At 38.2% G+C, this 23671-nt stretch overlaps 1 protein-coding gene across 2 annotated transcripts in view; it reads right to left on the reverse strand.

Moving 5' to 3' along the window:
* The window catches only part of LOC306876704 (oxysterol-binding protein-related protein 6-like), a gene marked incomplete at its 5' end in the record, with an annotated part of 54267 nt that extends 43379 nt beyond the window's left edge, over positions 1-10888 (reverse strand). Inside the window, 7 exons of one of the 2 annotated variants that reach the window (XM_079428058.1) lie at positions 284-387; positions 953-1064; positions 1354-1524; positions 1767-1880; positions 2425-2478; positions 3089-3211; positions 10742-10888. In XM_079428058.1, the coding sequence (XP_079284184.1) occupies positions 284-387; positions 953-1064; positions 1354-1524; positions 1767-1880; positions 2425-2478; positions 3089-3211; positions 10742-10888 (825 nt within the window). Of the gene's footprint in view, positions 1-283; positions 388-952; positions 1065-1353; positions 1525-1766; positions 1881-2424; positions 2479-3088; positions 3212-10741 lie in introns of those variants that run through there. The other variant, XM_079428057.1, reaches the window with a different exon arrangement.
* Positions 10889-23671: the final 12783 nt, after the last annotated feature.

Consider the following 23671-nt stretch of genomic DNA (forward strand, 5'->3'; position numbering starts at 1 on the left):
AATGACATCAGACATTCCTTCAATACTGAAGGAAGAATTATGCTGTCGTGTTGTTGGAGGGGTTGAAAGTAGTTTTAGGGTTAGAGATGTCTGAATTATGTAAAGCTGCTGTATATATCATAGAGCTGCATTACACTCTTTTACTTTTACTTCTACAACCCAATGAAATGGCTGGGTATTAAAATATTACATAGTTTATATATATATATATATATATATATATATATGTGTGTGTGTGTGTGTGTGTGTGTGTGTGTGTGTGTGTGTGTGTGTGTGGATTTACCTGCATGTCAGTGAAGTTTGGAGCTGACTGTGTCCTTTGTAAGATCTCCAGACTTTGTAGCAGTTGACTCAATTCTAAAAGACTAGACTGGCAGTAGGCAAGTTCTGAAATACAAACACAAAGGTTGACTTCTGCAGATTTGTATGAGACTCAAATTTAGTTTTTTAAAGAGGATCAATTGTACAAAAAGCCCCCCCCCCCCAAAAAAAATAAATAAATACAATATTATGTTGTAAAGAAATTACCAACACTTATTTATTGTGCTGTTAAGATGTTTCTGATTATTTAAATTAAACATGAAAATAACATCAATATACTTCCAATATATATATTCCAATCAATATTCTCATTTCCACATTGCATCTGAATGATTTAATTATTTTGCAATTCACATTTCTTTCGATGACAACACTAGATTCTAGATCATTTATTGACATCATCTTAAAGTACAAGTACTGCCATGATGTCTAAATTATTGCCAAAAATAATATAATAATATTTTTTTTTTCTATTTTATTATGCCTATATACACACACACACACACACACATATATATATATATATATATATATATATATGGTTTCTTTGTGGTAACACATGGCACTGATATCTTCTTGACAAGTTTTGTGAGCAATAAAATAAAATCTTAATTACTGAATTGTGTGTTACCTTCTGCACACTTGTCCATCTCCTCTGACTCCTGTAACCAGGCTGCCACTTTACTCTGTCCATTACTACAGGATGGCGGCAGCTGCCAGGGCAAACTACTGGGTTTACCCTGCTGAAAGGGTACATACACACACATGTTTGCACAGCTGTCTGAATGAAGCTCAACTTTGATTTATGTTGTTGCTATAGTTAACATGAAACTGCACTTGTGACCCATAATGCTTCTATTGGGAACTGGAGGAAGAAAAATGGCTGTTACATGCTAAAAGCTAAAACTGAATGTGAATAAAATGTGCGCAATATGAAGAGAGGAAAATAAATGTAAAAAAGCATAAAAATAAACAGTGTAAAATTTGATTTCATGTTAACTTTAATTGATAATTAAAGAAGACAAGAATGACCTTGTTTTGGTGTGTGCTAGAAGGGGTGTTCTGGGGTGAATCTGCGCTGGCAGAAGGAGGGAAGGTCCGTAACGTAGCATCACGAGGAGAGCGAACAATCTCGTTCTGACGGAACAAGCGATGGTGACGCAGCTTGCACACCCAGATGTCAAAAACATCTGGAGACTTCACCTTCAAGGAGAAAGAGACAGAGACAGAGTTAGGAGACAGCTAGTTCACAGCAACAAAAATAAATGATGGAGACATGAAAACAGTTTCCAAGACAGATTTAATGTGAATAAAAAATTAAAAAAAAAGAATAAAAAGGAATAAAAATAAACCCCAAAGACATAAAAGTGCCTGAAGCTGAAGAAACACTGCTTCTCTCCACAATATTTCAATGAATGCATATACAGATCAAGCAAATCACAGACCTTCAGATGGTAAATGTGCTCTTCTGTGTCCAGATCTATGCGGCGAGCTCTTTTCTTGATGGACATCACAGACAGACCCACATCTATACTGCCATGAAGCTTTCCTTTCTGAATCTGAAACAAACACACACTCATTTAATACTCATGTCCTGCTCAAGTTGTTCCAAACCTGTATGAGTTTTTTTTCTTCAGTTGAGAACACAAGAAGATATTTTGAAGAATGTTGTGAAACAAACAGTTGATCCTCACTGACTTCCATAGCATGGAACATAATACTAGTCCAGGGGACCAGTTTGGTTACCAACATTCTTCAAAATAACTTCTTTGTGCTCAATAGAAAAAATAAATAAAACTCATACAGGTTTGGAACAATTTGAGGGCAAATGATGACAGAATGTTCATTTTTGGGTGAACTATCCCTTTAAAGCGCATTTTAAAGTAAAAGGTTTCCACACACACATTCACTCTGTCCTTGTTGCGTCAGTGCTTAGTGATGTTTCTGCTGCTGAGTCTTAGCTCATCTGAGTCACGCTACAGTGAGAGCAGACAGCCAATCACGGCTCACCATCTCTCTCTGACCAACCTACACAACTCATCATTATTATTCACAGAGCAGCACTGCAAGCACTCGACAGGAAGCCATTTAAAAGAAACTCACATCCACAGGAGATTTGGAGTACTTCAGGATCCCGTTATCTAAAACGAAAAATCGCTGTGTAGAAGACAAGAGAAAAAACAGTTTCTAATAATGAATATTTACTGCAAATACAAATTGTAAGGAATAAAGTACAAAATATAAGTAAAATATTGTTTATCAACACCCAGAATAAGCATCAAGATTGTTAGTCTTAAGTGGTTTAAGATAGTCTCCTAGCCTGGCAAAGCTGGTTTTCAGCTGGTTTATCCAGCCTGGGGTGCATTTCCCATGCAATTCGCTGATTAACCAACATAGTACAATGCATTGCTGTGGAAACGTTTGAACCACATTAGTTCAAAACTGGCGCTTATTAAGGACACGCTTATATTTAGATAGATTGGACTGCATGTTAGCTTGCTTATTGCGCCCAAGAGCATAATTTATTTAAGCCCATATGTCTTACTAACAAGAAACTACGCTTCTAACCACAGGTCAAGAGCTGTATCCAACCATGTAAGTTTGCGATGCTGTTTGCGAATGTTCGTTTAAACTATGGTTTCGGAAAACACCCGAATCGTTGAACTATGTTGGTAACGATGGAACTTGCGACCATAGTTGGCTAACGATGCTTTTGGAAAACGCACCCCTGACCAGTGGAAACCGGCTGGTGGTAGTCATTTCCAACCTTGTGCCAGCCCTTCAGAGGCCATTTCCTCTTCTTCAGCATAAAACCTTCATGTTTCTCTGGCCTCTGGACATGAGTTTGACCAATCCTTAACCCCTCGATGATTTCCCAACTATCTGTCTCCTACAAAGGGAAAAATGAGATGAAAACAGTGAGAGTGTTAGTATGAATATGAATGAATGAATATACACAGTGAAGTGTTGTAGCAGCTACATTAGTTTTTTGGGGGGGGAAATATCACATTAAAAAAATTTTTCGTTTGAAATTGTTTACGACTAATTTTACCAACTGATAAAAATGCCAAACTCATTAGAAACATCATTATACAGACATCAGACCAGTGAGGCTCTACAGAGCAAAACACAAAAATCATGAGATGGGAGAGGACTATTCCTATAAATAGATTTACACACTTTTAGATAATAACATGAGTGCTGCTTGCCCATTTAATAATGTTTACATGCACAACACCTGCAGAAAAAGTTGTATATTCTGGTTTATCCTTTTATTCTGAAAAAGATTTGCACAAACTCCACAGTTATTGGACTATTCCTTTATAGGCAACATATTTCTATCATGAAAACTCTCTGAAGATTTTAGCATGGTACTGGTTATGACAATGTTAATGTATTTAGTCTTGGCGGAAAAGATGCCCATCTCCATGCGGCGATACAGTGCTTTGAGTATTTAAGACATACTGCTGCTGCACAAATAACATTTAAAATAACCCCCCAACAAAGCTGGATAAGAAGATGAACAAAACAGCTACAATATGTATGCTGCTTTAAGCATGAAAGCATACCGCTGCTATGCAATAAAATGCTTGAAATCATCCCTTTAAGGAAATAATTCTGGCTAAGAGGCAGCTGTTCACTTATTTTCATGGTTTCAAATATTAGTCTGCCTATTAAGAACAATAAGTTGCATTGTACAATCAAATCATTAGCTACAAGCGTAGCTCGCTCCAAGATAGTCTTCAGCAAGACATTACAGCGACTTTATTTTAATACGTGTCTGCTTGCATGCTACTATGCTGTAAAATGATTGAATGAATGAATGAATGAATGATGCATTTATATAGCGCTTTATTGTGTATTGCTGTACACCCAAAGTGCTTTACAATCATGTGGGGGGGTCTCTCCTCAACCACCATCAGTGTGCACTGGTGTACTTAGATGATGCGACGGCAGCCACAGGACAACGGCGCCAGTGCGCTCACCACACACCAACTACAGGTGGAGAAGAGAGAGAGTGATGGAGCCAATCAAGTAGATAGGGATTATTAGGAGGCCATGATTGACAAGGGCCAGTGGCGGGAATTTGGCCAGGACACCGGGGTTACACCCCTACTCTTCAGGAGAAGTGCCATGGGATTTTTAACATGGGACCTCGGTTTAACGTCTCATCCGAAAGACGGTGCTTTTGACAGTATAGTGTCCCTGTCACTATACTGGGGCGTTAGGACCCACACAGACCACAGGGTGAGCACCCCCTGCTGGCTTCACTAACACCTCTTCAAACAGCAACCTAGTTTTCCCAGGAGGTCTCCCATCCAGGTACTTACCAGGCTCAACCCTACTTCGCTTCAGTGGGCAACCAGTCTTGGGCTGCAGGGTGATATTGCTACATTGCCATCTGATTTAACTGTACATATGCTGCTGTTTATAATAATTGTGACCAAATTAAAATTCGCAACATAGAAATGCTATTCAGGCTGCTGCTGAGAAAATGTATATTCTCGATGACTGAAGCCTATGCAGGCTGCTGCTACTGCACAAGAGACTGAACTGCTGAGAGCTCCATTAATTAGGCATATAAGTAGCTAGGCAAACATTTATTTTACTCTAACACAGTGTCTACGCCAGACTCGAGCGGCACAGCATGACAAAATCAATGGAACCCATTACAATAGGTGAAGCTTTCCGCAATGTGTGCGGTGTGATACGACCACGCAACCATTCCCGACAGTAACCAAGGACCTTTTCTATTTCTGACGTAGTTTGAGTGCTCGCACTATATCTACTAGGCCTACGAAAGACCGTGAATTTGTACGATCACTTGTCGCTACCACGGTGGCACCATGATCACTACCAGCAAGCTTTTTACTGTACCCTTGCGCAACTACATTGATTATTTACTGCCGCTCTTAATAAAATTCACTAACATTTCAATACTGGCTTGTAATACATTCTGTTGCTGTTAATACTATTTTCAATGTTGTAGTATGAATTTACTGTGAGAGCCGCTGTGGTTATAATACTATATCAGAATTTGCTAAGCATAAACTACTGCTGCTGCACCAAATCTGCTGTAATCCCTGTCGAATAAGCAAAAGTAATAGAATACCTATTCACCTAAAGAGTTCGCTAATCATCCCTGTGTTACCTTATCACTGAAATTTCATGCACCTAAAGTACTTCCTACTGCCGCTGCTAAATTAGCAATATAATTTGACTTGCTAGCATGCTGCTGCTAAAGTTATTATTAACGTTGTATCTGAATTTGCTCTGCATGCTGCTGCTATTAAAATTATCTAACAATGCGATCTGAGTAGCTATGCATACTGCTGCTACAGCTGCACAAATTACTAAGAATTGCTATAAACCTCTTATTAAACAAGCAAACGCAATCAAATAATGCATATTTCGCTTGAAGAGATCGCATACAATCCATGCATAGTCACTGAATTTCAGTAGCTACAGTCTATCTACTGCTGGTGCTACTAAAAACATAATTTAATTGCAATGCATACTGCTATTAATTAATCTGAATTTCTATGGATACTGCTGCTACACTCCATGAAAGTACTAGAATTACTGTAAGCCCAGCTGAATAAACAAGTAAAGTGCCCTGTTATTATGCTGCAATGTACATGGGCTACTAATCTGAACTGATTTATTACTAGTAGTACTATCTTTAAATATTAAAGAAATTCATGAATCGTTATCTTTAAACTATCAGTAAACACGACTTTAATAATAAACTTGGCATTAAAGTGATTTTAAGATGCTTTTGGATCCAATATGATACACATAAAAAAAGTATCTTTATGTTTAAGCAACTGTATTTACGAGAATACTAGTCAAAACAATATTTTGTGATCATTTTTCTGTACGGTCTACATTCAAGCGCAAGGAAATGTGAAAGAGTCTTAGAAACATATGCAAATGATACACTTTCTCTCCATGATGGTTAAACTTTGAAACTAATCCGTGAACCCTGTGTGTGTCGAACTTACAAGTATACTTGCAGTATAAAAACTATTGAACTAATAGTTTACTGAGATTATACTTCAAATGTACATTCATAAACTAAAAAGTGGGTATGAAGTAGATAGTCTACCTGTAAGTTCACTTGTAGTATAGTTCACAGCATAGTTGCAATACAAAAGAAATATAGCTGAAAACTGTAATTTACTACCATTACACCCGAAGAACACTTAAAATGATACGTTTATAAACTAAAAAGTGGGCCAATTTAGTCTCAAGAAGTATTGAAAGAGTAACCTTACATGTTAATACATTGATTTTGTACAACCGCTCTCACATTAGTTGTGCTATATTTTGTAGCTGCCACTCTTTTTATTTGATGTAAAACAAATTATTAAATACTTTATTCTGTTAGTGAAAATACTGGGTATAAGGGGAGTAAGATAGAATAAATTGTGTATTATTCAAGATGTTGGCTAGCTCTTATTAGGCTACTAGCATGACATCATCACCATCATCATCATAAACATATCAGTACATACGTACTATTCATTTATTTAGGGCTAAAACTTTTAATTAAAAACAATGTGTGTGCATACAAGGTGTAATAAAATGTATGTATTACACTTCACTTCATTGGTGGTAAAATATTGGCGGAAACCACAAAGTCTATACAAAAGTATGTATTCATTTATTCAGTATCGCTTGTAGTGATTGTGGAGGGTGCTGTGTCATTATTTGATTAAGCTCCCAATTTGTTGAACATCAATCTATTACAGTAATTTTATTGATTTAGCCATCTCGCAACAATTGTGGGTGGTTGTTGCACATGTCCAGCAGTCCCTTCCTGCCTAAGTGAACAGGTCTTAGCTGTAATTGGCTGTGGATCAGACTTTATTATTATGCCTTGCTTTGATCAACCAGGTCAGTTGAGAGGAATGTGACCATCTCTCTGTCTCTGCACCATTACATGGTCCTGAAACTGAATGGAATACTAACCTACTGCTTACAGCATACTGCACAGTACACACCAAATACAAATATTAACATTTTTTTAAATGGTATGTGAAATATAACACATTGTGCAACAGAAAACATTCCATATGATCTTCTGTCCATCACAAAGATTGTGATGGACATTGTTGTTGTTTTTTTTTTTTTTAGCCAAACACACTCATTACTTTGCATTTTAATTTATTTTGCATTTTTCTCCAAAATCTTGTAAAGTCCAATTAAATAATAAGATATTAAAAATCACAGCTAGAAAAATCCTCAATCAAAGAATTTGTTGGCAAGGAAATGAAAAGATCTCCAACCCAAGAAACATTGTCAAAGCAGTAATCATGTTTCTATATAATACTGTATTTAAAATATTATTATATAAAAATATATAATTAAATATTAGTAATACATTTTAAAAGTACAATTGTAAGCACACAACATGCTAGTATTTGTTAACCACAATATAAGCAGATAAAACAACAATGTGATCTTATAGTCAGACACACACACACACACACCCTAGTAAAAAAAAACAGTATACTTAAGTACAATTTATTTGTATGTACTTTAGTATAACTAAATATATTTTATATATCACATTATAAATTGGTATACTTAAAGTCTGCTAAATTGGAACAACTAATTTTGTACTAAATGCATTTTAGTTGTGCAAAAGCAGTGCTGAAGTTCAACTAAAGTTGTAATAAATATACTTATTTGTGCTAAAGTGGAACTATTCCAAGTATACTTAAGTACACTTTAAGTATACTCTTTTATTTAATTTTTGAAATGCGGAATTCATTCAGCATAAACTTCAAATGTATTTTAGTGGCATTATAATTGCAATTCAAATACACTGTAAGAGTGTTGAACATACATTAATATCACACTAATAACAAACTGAGGTCATACTATCCCTACATTAGTGACTTTAAAATGCATTGCTATGGCATTCCAAGTACTTTTGTAGCTACTTTCTATATCTGACCATGGACCACAAAACCAGTCATTAGGGATTTATACATCATCTGAAAGCCGAATAAATGAACTTTTCATTGATGTTTGGTTTGTTAGGATGGACAATATTTGGCTGAGATACAACTATTTGAAGATCTGGAATCTGAGGGAGCAAAAAAATCTAAATATTGAGAAAATCGCCTTTAAAGCTGTCCAAATGAAGTCCTTAGCAATGCATATTACTAATAAAAATGAAGTGCATATATATATATATATATATATATTGTGACGAGTCGGCTGCCTCCCCCCTTATTGTCATCACCACCCCGTCCCGTATTCGCCGCCCTTCACCAGGCTCCCGACGGGAGTGGGTGAGTGGGTGTGTGAGAGAGGAGGGGCGCTGAAACAGCCAGGGCTGGCGGGTTGTGATGACACGCACCTGATGTGAATAGAGCCTCATCACCACCGCCGTTTAAATGCCGAGCGCGCCTCTCCTCGGGTCTCTTCCCCCGTGCATGCACGCTGGTGTCCTCGTGGGTCCAGGAAGGGAGCGTTGAGGGATTTCCTGCCGCCGCCAGAGATGCGAGCCGCCGGACCCGCAGTCCAGATGACGCCGCACTCGTGATACGGCCGACAGGCCAGGATGCCGGGCCGTAGAGTCCCCCAGAAGTGCCGCGGCCAGCAGAGGACAAAGCCGCGAGCAGAAGCCGCCGCCCCTCGTGCCCCGGACCAGGAGGGGAGCGCGTGCGGCCACCGGACTCCGCCCCTTCCTTGGACCCTTCCCTCCTGAACAAGCCCCGCAGCACAACGAGGACACCAGATCCCTGTTTATTTTGGACACTTTTCCCCCTTTGGACACTTTATTTTAATATTTTTGTTTAATAAAAACCTCTCCGAGGCCTGACGCCACGCCCACTGTGTCTGTCGTTTGCTCCTCCCGCCACAGTGGTGGCGAATGCTGGCAGGCGGAGCCTAGACAGCGCAGTTGGGCAACATCTGATGACGTCATCCCCTCTCGCTCGCATGAAGCCGTAGAGCCCGTACGGGGATGAAGGAAGGACGGGGACAGCCTCCCAGCCACCAGTGGGGTAAGTGATGTTCTGCCTATTTGTCATCATTACCCCGTGGTTGGTTGAGGCTGTCAACTAAAACCCGCTTTCTCTGTCCCGGTTCCGGCGCGGTGCGAGAGATTCAAGATTCAAGAGTTTCACATACACAATTATACAGAGTATAACCAGCAGTGAAATGTAGGAGAGTTGCCCGGAGAGGAATCCCTGCCCCGCCCACTCCGACCGCTGGAGCCTGGTTGAGGGAGGTAGCACTCCTGCGTGGGCGGCGACCCTAGGACGGGGATGTCGCTTGGGGGGGGGGGGGGGGGGGGGGGTGACGAGTCGGCTGCCTCCCCCCTTTCTATCATCACCACCCCATCCCGTATTCGCCGCCCTTCACCAGGCTCCCGACGGGAGTGGGTGTGTGAGAGAGGAGGGGCGCTGAACACCCAGGGCTGGCGGCGTGTGATGAGGCGCACCTGATGTTAATAGAGCCTCATCACCGCCGCTGTTTAAACGCCGAGCGCGCCTCTCCTCGGGAGACCGGTCTCTACCCCGTGCATGCACGCTGGTGTCCTCGTGGGTCCAGGAAGGGAGCGTCGAGGAGGACTGCCGCACCCGTTAGGCGGCTGACGGGCCAGGATGCCGGGCCGTCGAATCCCCCAGAAGTGCCGGGGGCCCAGGAGATGGAAGAAGCCGCGCAAGAGACGCCGCCGCCACTCGCTCCTGGCCCCGAGAGGGGAGCACGTGCGGCCACCGGACTCCGCCCCTTCCCTGGACCCTTCCCTTCTGAACACTACCCTCCTGCACAAGCCCCGCAGCACAACGAGGACACCAGATTCCCCGTTTATTTGGACACTTTTCCCCTTTGGACACTTTATTTTCCCTTTTTATTGTTTAATAAAAACCTCTCCGAGGCTTGACGCCACACCCACTGTGTCTGTCGTTTGCTCCTCCCGCCACAATATACATATATATATATATATACGTATGTGTGTGGATATACCTGCATGTCAGTGAAGTTTGGAGCTGACTGTATCCTTTGTAAGATCTCCAGACTTTGTAGCAGTTGACTCAATTCTATTCAGACTTCAAGTCTGAATACTTAGGACCATGTGATATTTCAGTTTTTCTTTTTTAATAAATTTGCAAAAATGTCAACAATTCTGTGTTTTTCTGTCAATATGGGGTGCTGTGTGTACATTTCTATGAATTTTATTTTATTATTAATCACTATAGTATAAAACAATGTGAACCAAACTATTTTCAGTGCCTACATGAATAGTTAACTCCCACTTGAAAGTGCTTATTCCTTGATTCATCTTGGAGCTGGTTGGTTTGATTTCACAGCTCTATGTTGATGAGTTTTTTTTGTGTTTTTTTTGTTAATCGACTCTGTGCGCAGTCACTGTAGCATAAACTCTGTCAGGTCTTACCTGTCGACTGTCTCTCTGAGATGAAGCGGAAGAGGATGCGCTCTTGTGAGTGGGGGTGTAGATCTTGTGTGAGGGGGTGGAGCTCTTGTGGATGGGCGTGGCTCCCTTCTCCTCCAGGCTGGTGGTTCGGCTGTGATGGCGAGACATGATAACGGCTGCTGTCTAACTTCTTCTCTCAACTCTCTCGTCCTTTCTTATTTAGCGTCTCTTCTTGTCCCTCCAAAGCAAAGCATGACCAGTGAATCCTTGTGCAGCCAAACTATAGAGCACTTTCACCTGAAACACAAATTGTGAGAATTAGAAAAGTGATGGCACAGAGGTCACGGAGTTCATTAGCAGTGCAAAGATTTCAAATTTCACACGGTTCAGTTTGCATACTGGCTCTGTGGTCACTGTTTCAGTTCACTAAAGAATTAATGTCGCAATCTCTGATGCAACGATTACGAAATAGGAGGTAAATATTGAAAAAATGTACTGTAACACTGTATTCAGTCTAAGCTACAATTATAATATGTAATAGTAAAATGTATTTAAAATGAAATACATTTAACAGACCTTGGTGATACCAATTGCTTTTATTACCTGTAAATTATATATTTTTTAAAACTTCACCCAGATAAATCATTTGTAAGGCAAAATGTTTTTTTTTTTTTCAAATGTTGAATATTAAATAACTAATGTTCATTTTCATTCCATGTTGACATTTCCAGTTATAGACTATTTAAAAATGTAATCTTTATATGAATAAGCCATTTTTCTAATGTATGTTTTTTTCCTTGCTTATTGGCCTTTTCTGTCTTTTTATTGACAAATCGAGCAGTGCATCTTGTCTCCTCAATGCCAGTTCATACGGCCACAGCAATACAATGCACGGGTTATGAATGACACTAGAGATTGGAAATTGGATGGTCATTGATCAGGGAAACTGTCCAATGAGCATCGAGCAAGGCTCATTATGTTTTCTTTCGCCCTGTCAGTGTCATTAAGCAACGCTCTATGGGCCATATGACAGCTCTTGAGTTACAGGCTTCACTAGGATTGTATCTTTAACTGACACATCCACATGAAAAAACAGTTTACGCTCATGAAACACAAATTATGGCATACATAAATAATTCATGAGTTACAGACAGATTTATACATTTTTTGAATTCATTGACAAACTGTAAAACGCAATATTAAGATACAAAAAAGTGTAGCGTCATCACTAAAAAGCAATAATATATGCCAGAAACAATATTTGATCACATACTGTAGTCCAAAGTGACTTATAAATAAAAATATGAGTGTTCTTAACAGCCCAGGTGAAAAACAAGTGCACTTCCATAAATGTACTTAAAGTGCTCTATTTTTTGCGCACTAATTATTCTGTAGTACTTCTTAAGATAAGCTTAAGATCATCTAAGTTTACTCAACTGTGCTATTTTGAATATGAACCATGAATATGAACTAAAATGCACTTTTAACATACTATCTCTGTATTAAAAACAATGTATTTAGTTACCACTTGTAGTACACTTGAGTGTACTAGTGTATGAAAGATTGGTTAAAGTGTACTACAAGTGATAACTAAAGTAAATTAACTTTTAATTTAACACACTATAATTCAAATTATAATCAAGTACTTTACATGTGCTTTAGTATGTTAGTCAACGCACCAAAATAAGTGTACTTCAAAGCACAACTAAAAAATATTAAAATACATCAATTTAACATTTAATTTCAAGTAAAACTTTTAATTTGACATTATTACTTAAAAGTTAAATATTTTAAGAAACGGTCCTGAAAGTGGGCTGTCTTTAAGTACACTTAAGTGGCCTTTTATTTCATTGATATTATCTGTAAGTACATTTTTCTATTTAAATATGTATTTAAAATTTGAAGTACACAACAAGTGTACATACAATGAAGCATACTTCTTGTTACAAGGATAGTTAGTCAAGTGCTCCTGGAAGAAGTGTTTCAGTTGTTATAATTGGAACTGGCAACCCTAAGCTTGTGTGTGCTATACATGAAATGCACTGTTCAAATGTGCAAGTGGAAAGAGGAAAGTATAATGTATGTTGAGTACAGTGTAACCATGAGTGTGAATGTGTGTGTTACAGTCTCTGCATGTGTCTTCCTGCAGCATTATTGATTAGTCATGCAGTATGGAGAGACTCTGACCAGCTTAATTAGACCCAAAGGAACACGCACACACAAACGCACACACAAACACACACACACACACACACACACACACACACACACACACACACACTCATCCTGATGGTCGGCACTACAGTTGTAAGTTTAAGAAAAGCTGTTTCAAAAGTGGGCACAGTTACAAGTGAGATAACAGGATACATCTGTACTGGCCTTCCCAACACAAACATGCTTAGCAAGCACTCTGGGGAAAACACAAACACAGCATGAACACACACATCTATAATTGAAGGGCTTCCATCCTTCCTCCAGCACATGAACCGAGCAGTGGGAGCCCGGGTGAGACGCAGGGAAACGCATCAGAAGCTCGAATCACCACGTGAAGTGCTAATGTTTCCATCAGAAAAATTATTTGCCATTTTCCCTCCACAACAGCTTCGCACTCTGATAAATGAAACCTGCACTGAGCTCAACTAACATCTCAATGAGTTGACTGATATACTGAATTGAAAGCACAAACTCGTTTATTGATCTGTTTTTGTCTCTGCTTTTAGGTCTTGTCACAGTCTACACAAGTGAGAAGAAAATTCTCCATCAGCGCAAGTCAGTGTGAACGAGTGAAACACAGCTGATATAGTAGGAGCAGCGGACTCTCTGGAGACGGTCCAGTATAAGGTTGTCTGCAGTTAATGAAGCAGGTCTCAGTGTTTATTTTTACCCTTATTTACCTTCTCAGCTCTAACACCTCTATAGGGTTCGACTGTTATCGGCCTGGCCGATTATCTGCAACGATATTAAGCATTTTTATGCTTATTGTATCAGTCATTTTCAAAACCGACTTGCCGATAAAATAATTTAAAAGCATTTAACCCCTTAGAATTCCTGTAAATTTACCTAAAACGCCTAAAAAGTAAGTAAATTGCATGCTGTTCTTACCAAGCCAAATTTCAAATTTGATAACAATACCTTAGAAAATGAGTGTTTTACACGTTTATCTAAGTTTATGTCTAGGCGCTTCCCAAAAAAGGACACTTGGAGACTCCAAATGACCCTTTGTAACCAACGACACATAAAATGCTGCAATTCATGACATGCAGAAGACAAAATATATATTGTGACCACAAATTAAGAATTTGCTCTAAGGCTGGGAATGATCACAATAAAATTTTTCAGTCAACATTGATAATTATCATGATAAATGTCATAATCTTAATTTTTTTTCAAGTTTAAAGGCAGATTTTTGCTCCTGAGTAAAAGCTGTAGAAACCAGCCAGTTAATTGTGACCGGACGCTGAACCACAGAGCTTAAGAACACTAGGTAATTAATAAATTAATAATAATTAATAAACACAGGTGGAACAGAATGAATATAATGAACTAATCAGGGAACATAATGGGAACAGGAAACAGGAAGGACCAAATAAGGGCATGAAGGTGCACATGGGAGAAACTAAACCATGGAGAGCACATGGGGAGGGAAAACACAACAAAAACAGGAACACAAGTCTGACAGTAATATAGTGCAAAATTATTTAAAATACTGCTTTTTTTCTGACTAACGAGTTTATGGACATTATGAAATGCAACATTATGTGACATATTGTTTACATGCTGTTATATTGATGTCTTTGTCTTGACATCGACTGAGAGATTACATGAGACATGATTCATTTCAGTAAGTTTCTGTTTCTTTTAATATAGCTTCTGATGTTCATTCATGTTTATTTTGTGCTGTAACTAGGATCAAAAAGATGATCAGTCCATGTGCTGCCTGAACTGAATGATCCGTCATGCCACGTTTATCCATGTTGTCAGCACAAAATAGACAGTGGCACAATCAAACTGCACCATCGGAGAAACAACATCACAAAATTAAACATCACTTGGTCAATGAGTTCGGCCCTAAAAAATCTATTCAAAATTTATGTTGCTGATATGTTGGTCCATCACTACTTTGCTAAGGAAAATTAGAGATGATAATTATTTGTATTTATTTTTTTAACCCTAATTTGTTCCCTAATTACTTACTTCCTAATCATGGCAATGTTTTATTTCTTTGTCCAGCTATAATTTTTTTTTTAGATAAAAAAAAATAGATAAAAAAAAAAAAGCAAATATTTGGTTCTATCTAGTTGCTCTGGATCTGAGTAGCATATGCAGCTCAAGCATGTCAAAAGCAAACACTAGATCTAAGGCCAGAATGCTCCATTATCTCAGAGAGGACCAGCCTGTACCACTGGAATATTCCACTGTGAATCAGAAGAGAAGTGAGCGATGGAGGCCAGCAGGAATGTTTTTTTTATGAAGTAGATTATGCTAAACAAGGAAACAATGGTCATTAGACCAGAACAATGTCATCTTTCCAGCAGCCGATGACAAATGAAGAAGTCGCTCATACAAAGCTCCAGCTCTGTCACTGTACAGTAGCACAGCACAAAATACTTAGATCCTCTTCACAGGTGCTCCTGATAAAGCCACACAAAAACACAAAGAGGAAGAAACAAAGATGAGTACTGTAGGCAGTAGTATGGAAAGTGGAAGAGAAAAAAGAGAAGAGGTCCATTTATATTAATAATTAGTCGGTATCTGGTACACTTACAGAAATAAACATTTGAAGTGTGTCATTTCTTCACCACTATCGTATCCATTAACTGCAAAAACAATGACTGTTTGCAAACAGGTTTCCTGAATGTTTTCCATTGACTAGACGTCTTACACCCTGAAATTTAAAAAAAGCATTTTAAATATGCATCGTTAATGTTCTGCATGTCTCTGTGTGGATGAATGGTGCAGATGCTGTTTACTACACACATACTGAAGCGCACGTGACGCTCGCAGTGATTTCAGTGTCTGCCTTCTCACTAAACGAGATCATAAATACATGAACAACATCCCCAGAACTGCACTGAGAGTCAATCAATGAGCATTTTACCCTTTCATTTGAGTAAAACTAGTGTCATGTGTATGCGCGGAAACCCATCAAAACTTTATTTTTAAGGAATAATCACACAATATTTCTTCCATGTTTTAATTTGACTAGAAAATCCCATTTATTGGCCAAACAATTTTATTTGTTTCATTTTCATGTTTCATGCCTTCATTGGATAACCAGAAAAAATTAAATAAACAACACAATACGTCCTACGTCATCCGCCCGGAACGGTTTGCTTGTATGATAGTCAGCGGAAGTGAGAAAAAAGTATTTATAACATTTTAAATATGGATATTTTTCTTACAAGAACGCATCGATTCGCTACAGGAGGAGGCCTTTATTCACCCCAGAGCCGTGTGAGGCATGTTTTATTATGGATGCGTGCACTTTATTTGACTACTTTTGGACTGTTGAACAAAAACACCCACCTACTCCCATTCTAGCGCTTGGAAGAGCAAGGAAATTTTTAATATAACTCAGATTGAATTCGTCTGAAAGAAGAAAGTCATATACACCTAGGATGCTTTGATGGGGAGTAAAACATGGGCTAATTTTCATTTTTGGGTGAACTAACCCTTTAAAAAGGAATCCAGAAAAATTTAAATGGAAAAAACGGAATTTGGAAAAAAATAAAATGGATTTCATAGGGCCCTTTGTAAGGATATTTACAAGCCAAAACCTGGAAATGAGTAAGCATTTTAGCACTTCTGGCTCAAACATCCTTAAGTCCTTAACATCCTTTTGGTGCCTGAAATGTCTGTTTAACATGAGCTCAAGATATTTTCATGTTTTATTCTACAACATAAAATACCTCAGTAATACCCACTTCTGATTTTTTTTAAACCTTTCACTTGTCTTGAAAAAGGCAAATGAAATGGGACTACAGATGTTGTTGAGAACATTAAACATCACATCACACTGAACAGGTAAACACTCTGACCTAACTGCTTCAAATGGCTGACCTACGGCCCACAGTCAGAGCAGCTCTTTGTATACTTTGGAGGCTGCTCAAAAGCAGCAGAAGCAGAGACTCGCTGGATAGTAGATGCTATCGCCCAGGCTTATGCTGTGGCTGACTTACATTGCCCCATAGGTGTGAGCAAAGTCCCTTTCAAGTAAAGTCTGTTCACTCAGCAGCCATATTTGCAAAGCCTCCGGGCGGCTCAAACAAGACCAAGTCCTATCTAAATGAATGGGGGAATCCTGAAATCTCAAAAACTGCTCGCTGAACTCGCAATTAAATTACATATTTCAAATCAGCAACAAAATCTGGAATGAACTGCCCCATGAATGTTGTTTCTAATGCTCAAATAGCGTTTAAAAAGCTTACTTTCAGGCTAGACCAGTCAATGCGCATGCACAGTCATAACGCGCTTAAGACTGTGCGTGCGCATTGGATGTTCTAGCCTCAGGTCTCTATGGTAACCGGAGATTCTAATGGCTGCTGCAGTGATGCAATGACTTTACCAATCAGCGATTGGCTCTTTCATTTAGAAGGCGGGACTATTCTGGCATATTGCGCGTTGCAGTTTCTCCCATTCATCAGTAAAGGAGTGAACAGTCTTTGTATTTCTATAGTCTTTGGTTAGTCTTTGATATGAGGGCCCATTCCACCAGAGGAATGGCCTCCTCCTGGGCGTGGTCCAGTGGGATTGCTATTGGTGAGACTTGTGGCTGGTCATCGCTGTCCACTTTTAGTTGATTTTACAATTTGGATGTCCCCGGTTTTGCAAGGATGGGTTCCCCTTAAGTATCCGATTCTGGAATTGGAATCGATTTTCGATTCCCAACCCTAAAATTAAGTATAAGTTAAGTATAAGTCTGTATAAGTTTGATTGCATCATATAATTATTGCTGTTAATAATGTTCATCGTCTGTTTGATTATGTCATTAACTGATTTTTACCATTAATTTCTGCCATATACATCAACTTGACATAGTCACCACTAATAAGCTACTACTAAATATATTGTAGAAACTTAATTTTCTGAAAAGCTGCTTCGCAACAATTTGTATTGTGAAAAGAGCTATACAAATAAACTTGAATTGAATTGAATTATTCCACGATTTATTCCCCATTCTGTCCCCACAAAGAACAAAAATTATTTGATTTTTTTTTCATGTTTTTAACTTTGATAAGATAATGTGATATGCACTTTAAAATAAATTAATTTACTTTTTTTGAGATTAAGGGCCAGTTTTACTAACAGCTTGCGCCTGCGCAAACCATCTGTTGGCGTTAAAATAGTACTGTTATGTCACAGTTATTTTTGCGCCTGACCTTATTGAATATGCATTGTAGGAGTTTCACTTTCAGACGCAAGATTTATGGTAGGAGAGCATTCAAATGAATCACGCAACGCGTTTTACTAACATTGGCGCTCGTCAATTTACTGGTATTTGCACCATTATTTAACAACCAAATAAAGTATGTCTTAAACTATTTTGCACTTGAAATGGCTGCAATTATTGCTAGAAGGAGGCACCGCAGAGAACAGAGCTATTGGTAGAAGGGAGAGGATTTTTTCCACATGTATAAATTTATTTAGAAAGCAAGAAAAACACATCGTCCAAACATATCATTTGCCAAGCCATGCTATTTTTAATTTGCTTCAGGAAATAAAAGACAACTAGGAGTCACGCAATACCAAGTCTATCAAAACTTCTTGCAAACCTTAATTTTTTGGCCTCCAGTTCTTTTCAACATACTGTGGCTCCTTCATTTCTTTATTCTGCGACTACGCTAATTTGCGCTGTGCTTGGTATATTGCGTTGGTCGATATGTAAATGAGATGTTTTGTCTGTGTTCTTTAATTTTTGCGTTATTAGTAAATCACCCTCAGAAATTTCCACGGCCAACGGCGCTCTTTTGGAATTGCGTTCTCACTCTAATTTGCCCTGTTTAGTAAAACTGGCCCTAAGTCCAAACTTACCACTAAGCAAACTTGTTTAATTCATAATCAAGCACCAAACTCAACACAACTTACAGAAGTAATTATTGCGGTTATCTGCTTCCATATGATTGAGCTCCACGTATTTTATTCATGAATGTTTAAAATAAATGCTTGAAAGTGTTTAGGTGATAGTGTCTCATTGATAGTGTCTCATTGAGTTTGGTTTTTATCAGGTATGCCATTAAGAAGCGTTTCATTTCCACTTGTTTCTCAGTCTAAATTTCACAATCCTTTACAACATTACACAGTAATGGCTCTTGGTTTCAGAGCGGATATGATCGAAGGTAATGACAGTTTACTCAGGGAGTCAGGTGTTAATTCAGTGAGAGCTCTGACTGTGAGCCATTTGTGACTGATGAGTCTGAGACTTTGAGATTGAGTGGTTTGGACTAATCTGCTAAAATTAATCAACTCATATGACATTCATTTGTAAATCGGACTGGAACTAGTTCTGAATATATTTAAACATGTAAAAGCAAGTGATAGCTTTAAACTGAAAGTGTCATGAATACTACGGTTGTCATTTTCAATCCCACAGGGACGAATTTCCACAACATCCCTGCTATTTTGGGATTCCTTGGTCCTGACAGTTGTGAGTGGGATTAATTAATAATAACCAGCCTATAATGTTAAAAATCCACCAATATTGTTTATAAAACCTATAAATCATGATGAACAGTCTCTCCAAACGAGCTGTTTCAGATTCTCCCTCTGTTCAAGTCACAGAGGGGAAAAGTCCTGCCCAATTGTGACGTTCTCTGCCCTATTAGCATACACACAGCCCTGAGTGAGAAGCTGCGGTCCGCCATTACTGAAGATATATACAATGTCAGCGCCAAAGAGGCATTACAAGTGTTGTGTTTTGGGATGCACTAATGAACATGGGAGTCGGCATAATCTCCCCTCATCTGAGCCGAGGACACTGTGGCTAAATTTCATTTTCGAAGGAAATATCCCGGAAAAAATCAGTAACGTCCCCCTAAATGTTTATGAATCAATACCAACGCTTCGTGCGTGAACGTCAGCTCCAGACAAAGTAAGTATTTTTTCCAAATTGCCTTTCTGAAAGAGCTTCTTGAAACTCTAATTGCTAATTGCTAAAGCTATCATTGTCTCTGCCTGTTTTCACTGATGGTGCCTTTAAGTGCTGCCAGAATGATCATAAATAGGAATGTGGTAGTTAAAAGTTGCATATGAAAGCAATGTGAGTCGATCGCTTGAAGTTGTCGAGCTCATAATCAGAAGTGGGACTAAAGTTTGTGATAGCATGAGACCAGCTATGTTGTTATTTTTATCCCGTCGTGCTCCCCATCTGTGTAATTCATAAACGCTAATTTATTATGCACAGTATAATCATATGACTGACTTTGAAACAGAGTATGTTTTCTGTAAAGATATCAGGTACTAATAGTGGAATGTTTATTTGCAAAGGCTAACGTTAGCACTGCTAATGCCGGAGCTTGAGCTCTTGAAGCTCCGCCCTCTTCTCTGGGAGCACCAGCTCATTTGTATTAAAGCAACGTACTCCAAATCAACGCGTTTGGGCTCATACCCTAAAAGTGGCAATTTTAACAAGCTATAAAAATTTATCTGTGGGGTATTCTGAGCTAAATTTTCACATATACTCTCTGGGGACATCAGAGACTTATTTTACATCTTGTAAAAAGGGGCATAATAGGTCCCCTTTAAAATAAAATAAAGTTTAGCTTATAAATATATTATAGTCACATAACCACATGGAGAACATATCCTGAGCCATTAAAGTCAAATTAGATCCCTTTTGTCCAGCAGTCACATTTTTAAGGGTGACATCTAATGATAAACCTACTTTATGGATATAAAACACATTTTATGTTGAAATAAATGGATTGGTATACATTTTTGATTGGTACAATTACTCTCCAACCCATTCCAAAAATGAAAATGTCTTAATATTCCCTTTTTCATTCAGTGCATCAGTAACATTTATAAAGTCTTTCAGAGCATCTGATATAGATTTCCCTTGACTCAGCACAATCCTCCCAGCTTGGAATAACGGGAAAACCTTCCCCCATCTGACTGACACTGCTAACGGAAATGGGTTCATTCTTCCATTTATTTCACATGTTAGCCTACGGGTTTTCTGTAAACTATTACTCAGCAACAATGGAGACTGATAACCTTTAGAGAATGTTGTTGTACTCAACCGTGTCTGCTAGATTATTGTACTGAGCAAACCTCCACATAATGACTAGGTCACATTTGGTGTGAAGTCTGTGAGGGGCCCACGTGCCCCCATACTGTGCATAGATCAGCTTCACTGCGAGTTCCAGTCATTTAAGACTTCATAAATGTCACTGTGAGTCAGCGCTGGCGACAATCAACAGTAAAGGACTCAATACGCTTGCCAGTCACAAGCTTCTATTTCCAGTTCAACGAACTTTATGTGCATATTTTAAATCAAAACAGCTTCAGTAGTTTGAAACAATAAGGAATTTGTAAAATCAAGAAATCATCTCCCAAGGTCTGGAAAAATGATTATGCAATAAAGTGCAACAATGACTGTACTTCTTCAGCAATTTCTCCATGGGATTTAAACTTCTTTAATCAATATTCTACACCATAAATAAAAACCAGTAGCTCCAAGATGAATCCAAACATTATTCCAACAACGGCATTAATATGTGCTTTATAAATACTAATAAACAGCCATTATGCTAGTAATCTGCATGCTAATAAGCAACTAGTTACCAAATGAAAATAATATATTTGGTAACTCTTTAGTATGGGGACCAATTCTCAATATGAACAAGTTGCTTATTAGCATACATATTCCTAGCATATTAGTTGTTTATTAGTACTCATAAAGCACATAACTATTAATAAGCAGCAAGTTCTGAGTTTATTGAAGCAAACATTGTAGTTAGTTCGTCAATAGTGAGAACTGAGAACTGTTCACAGGTAAGAATTCACAGGTAAGGAATGTTTTGGTTTTCATTTCAATGGAATTAATGATTGGTGAATTTCTCCTCAGGATTATGGGTAGTGTAGTTCTTTGGTACTTTGAGTATTAAAGTCAGTCTTTAAAAGATTTAGTCACATGAGGCTTGTATGAAACTTTGTATGAAGTATCGTACAAAAATTTATAATGTTCCCATAATAAATAAATATATAAAATGAAAAAATAAATGGTATTTTTCCACCTGCACTTCTTCAGTTGTGACTGTATTCCCCAATATTTGAAATCATTAAAATAATTAGCCTACACTGAGTGGCATTTGTTTCAGATGCTGAATGTCAACAGCATATTTCTAATGATTAAAGTTGTTCTTCAGCAGATATGTAGTTCAGTGGTTCACAGGGGCCACTGCCTGGGGACAGATCTGTTTTTGTGCCTGCCTCTTTTTTTTACTGTTCTAAATTGCTTCTTGCAGGGTGAAGACCTGGAAAACCATAGCCTGTAGCCAACGACTGTTTCCTTTTCAACAAAGCTTGCTAAAGAAAAGGTACACATACACACAAAAAATCTCTAAATCATTTCCTAATGTCACCTGTATGACTTTTTTCCTTGAAAGAAAATAGATGTCTTGTTCATTAAGAAGACTTTGTGTCTCATTCACTAATAATAGTGTAGATTATTTGTATTTATACACCCATTTGAACTTCTGATGAAAACTGTCTGCCCGATTCACAACACGTGCGTACACACATGAATTTGTTCTTAACCACATCCTAATGTTAGTGAATTTTGAGTATTTTAAATGACCTGCCGCCTACATACATATATTAACATATATAATATATATAATGAAACATACATTATATATAGTTTATATATAGATAATACAGATTATTAAGAATGGCCAGAGTGTGATTTTTGTGTACGTCTGCTTTCAGCTGTTCCTATATTTTTCCAATAATGAAAATTAGCCTGTTATTTACTCACCCTCCTCAAGCCATCCTAAGTGTATATGACTTTCTTCTTTCAGACGAATCTAATCAGAGTTATATTAAAAATTGTCCAGGCACTTCTAAGCTCTATCATTGCAGTGGGTGGGTGCAGGGGTGCAAACTCATCAGGAGTGAAAAAGGCTTTATAGGGAGAAAATGTTACACACTGCAAAAAAAATGCTTTTCTTACATTTTTTGTCTTATTTCTAGTACAAATATCTCATTCTCAAATAAAAAAAATTTTTCAGAAAAAAAAAAAAGTCAAAAGTAAAAATAATCTTGTAATAAGAAAAGTGTTTATTGCGTTTGAAATATGGATATTTTTCTTACAAAAACGCATGGATTTGATACAGGAGGCCTTTATTCATGACCCGGAGCCATGTGAGGCACGTTTTATTATGGATGTGCGTGCTTTATTTAAAGTGTTTTGGACTGTTAAAGAGAAACACTCACCCACTGCAATGATAACGCTTGGAATAGCCAGGACTATTTTTTTTTTTTTTCGTAATTTTTATGGATTTTTATGCCTTTTTATTGAGATAGGACAGTAGAGAGACAACAGGAAAACACTGGGAGGAAAGAAAGGAGCGGAATCGGCAAAGGACCTCAAGACGGGAATCGAACTCGGGTCGCCGTGAGCACAGTTGCGCTGTGTGTCAACCAGAGGTCGCGTTAACCGAAAATTCTCCGTCAGTGACGTAAAATTCTGAAGGCCGTCCGTCACTTTGGCAGATTACACTGAGGGTGATCTATTGTAATTTATAACTGTAATTCCTAGGCCTGTCCAGTTGGTGGCGAGTGTGCTCCAGTGAGGCAGCAGAGCACGTGATCGTCTCCAGAACAAAATAAAAGTCTTTTTCTATGCCTTTGATTACGCACAGGCGAATATTAGTAAAGCGATCTATCACGCCACATTAAAGAGCGCCAAAACAGTATTTGTTGCTTGAATTTCCTAATAAAATGGACAGA

Source organism: Barbus barbus (assembly GCF_936440315.1).
Source record: "Barbus barbus genome assembly, chromosome: 11".
In the NCBI taxonomy this organism is placed as follows: domain Eukaryota; kingdom Metazoa; phylum Chordata; class Actinopteri; order Cypriniformes; family Cyprinidae; genus Barbus; species Barbus barbus.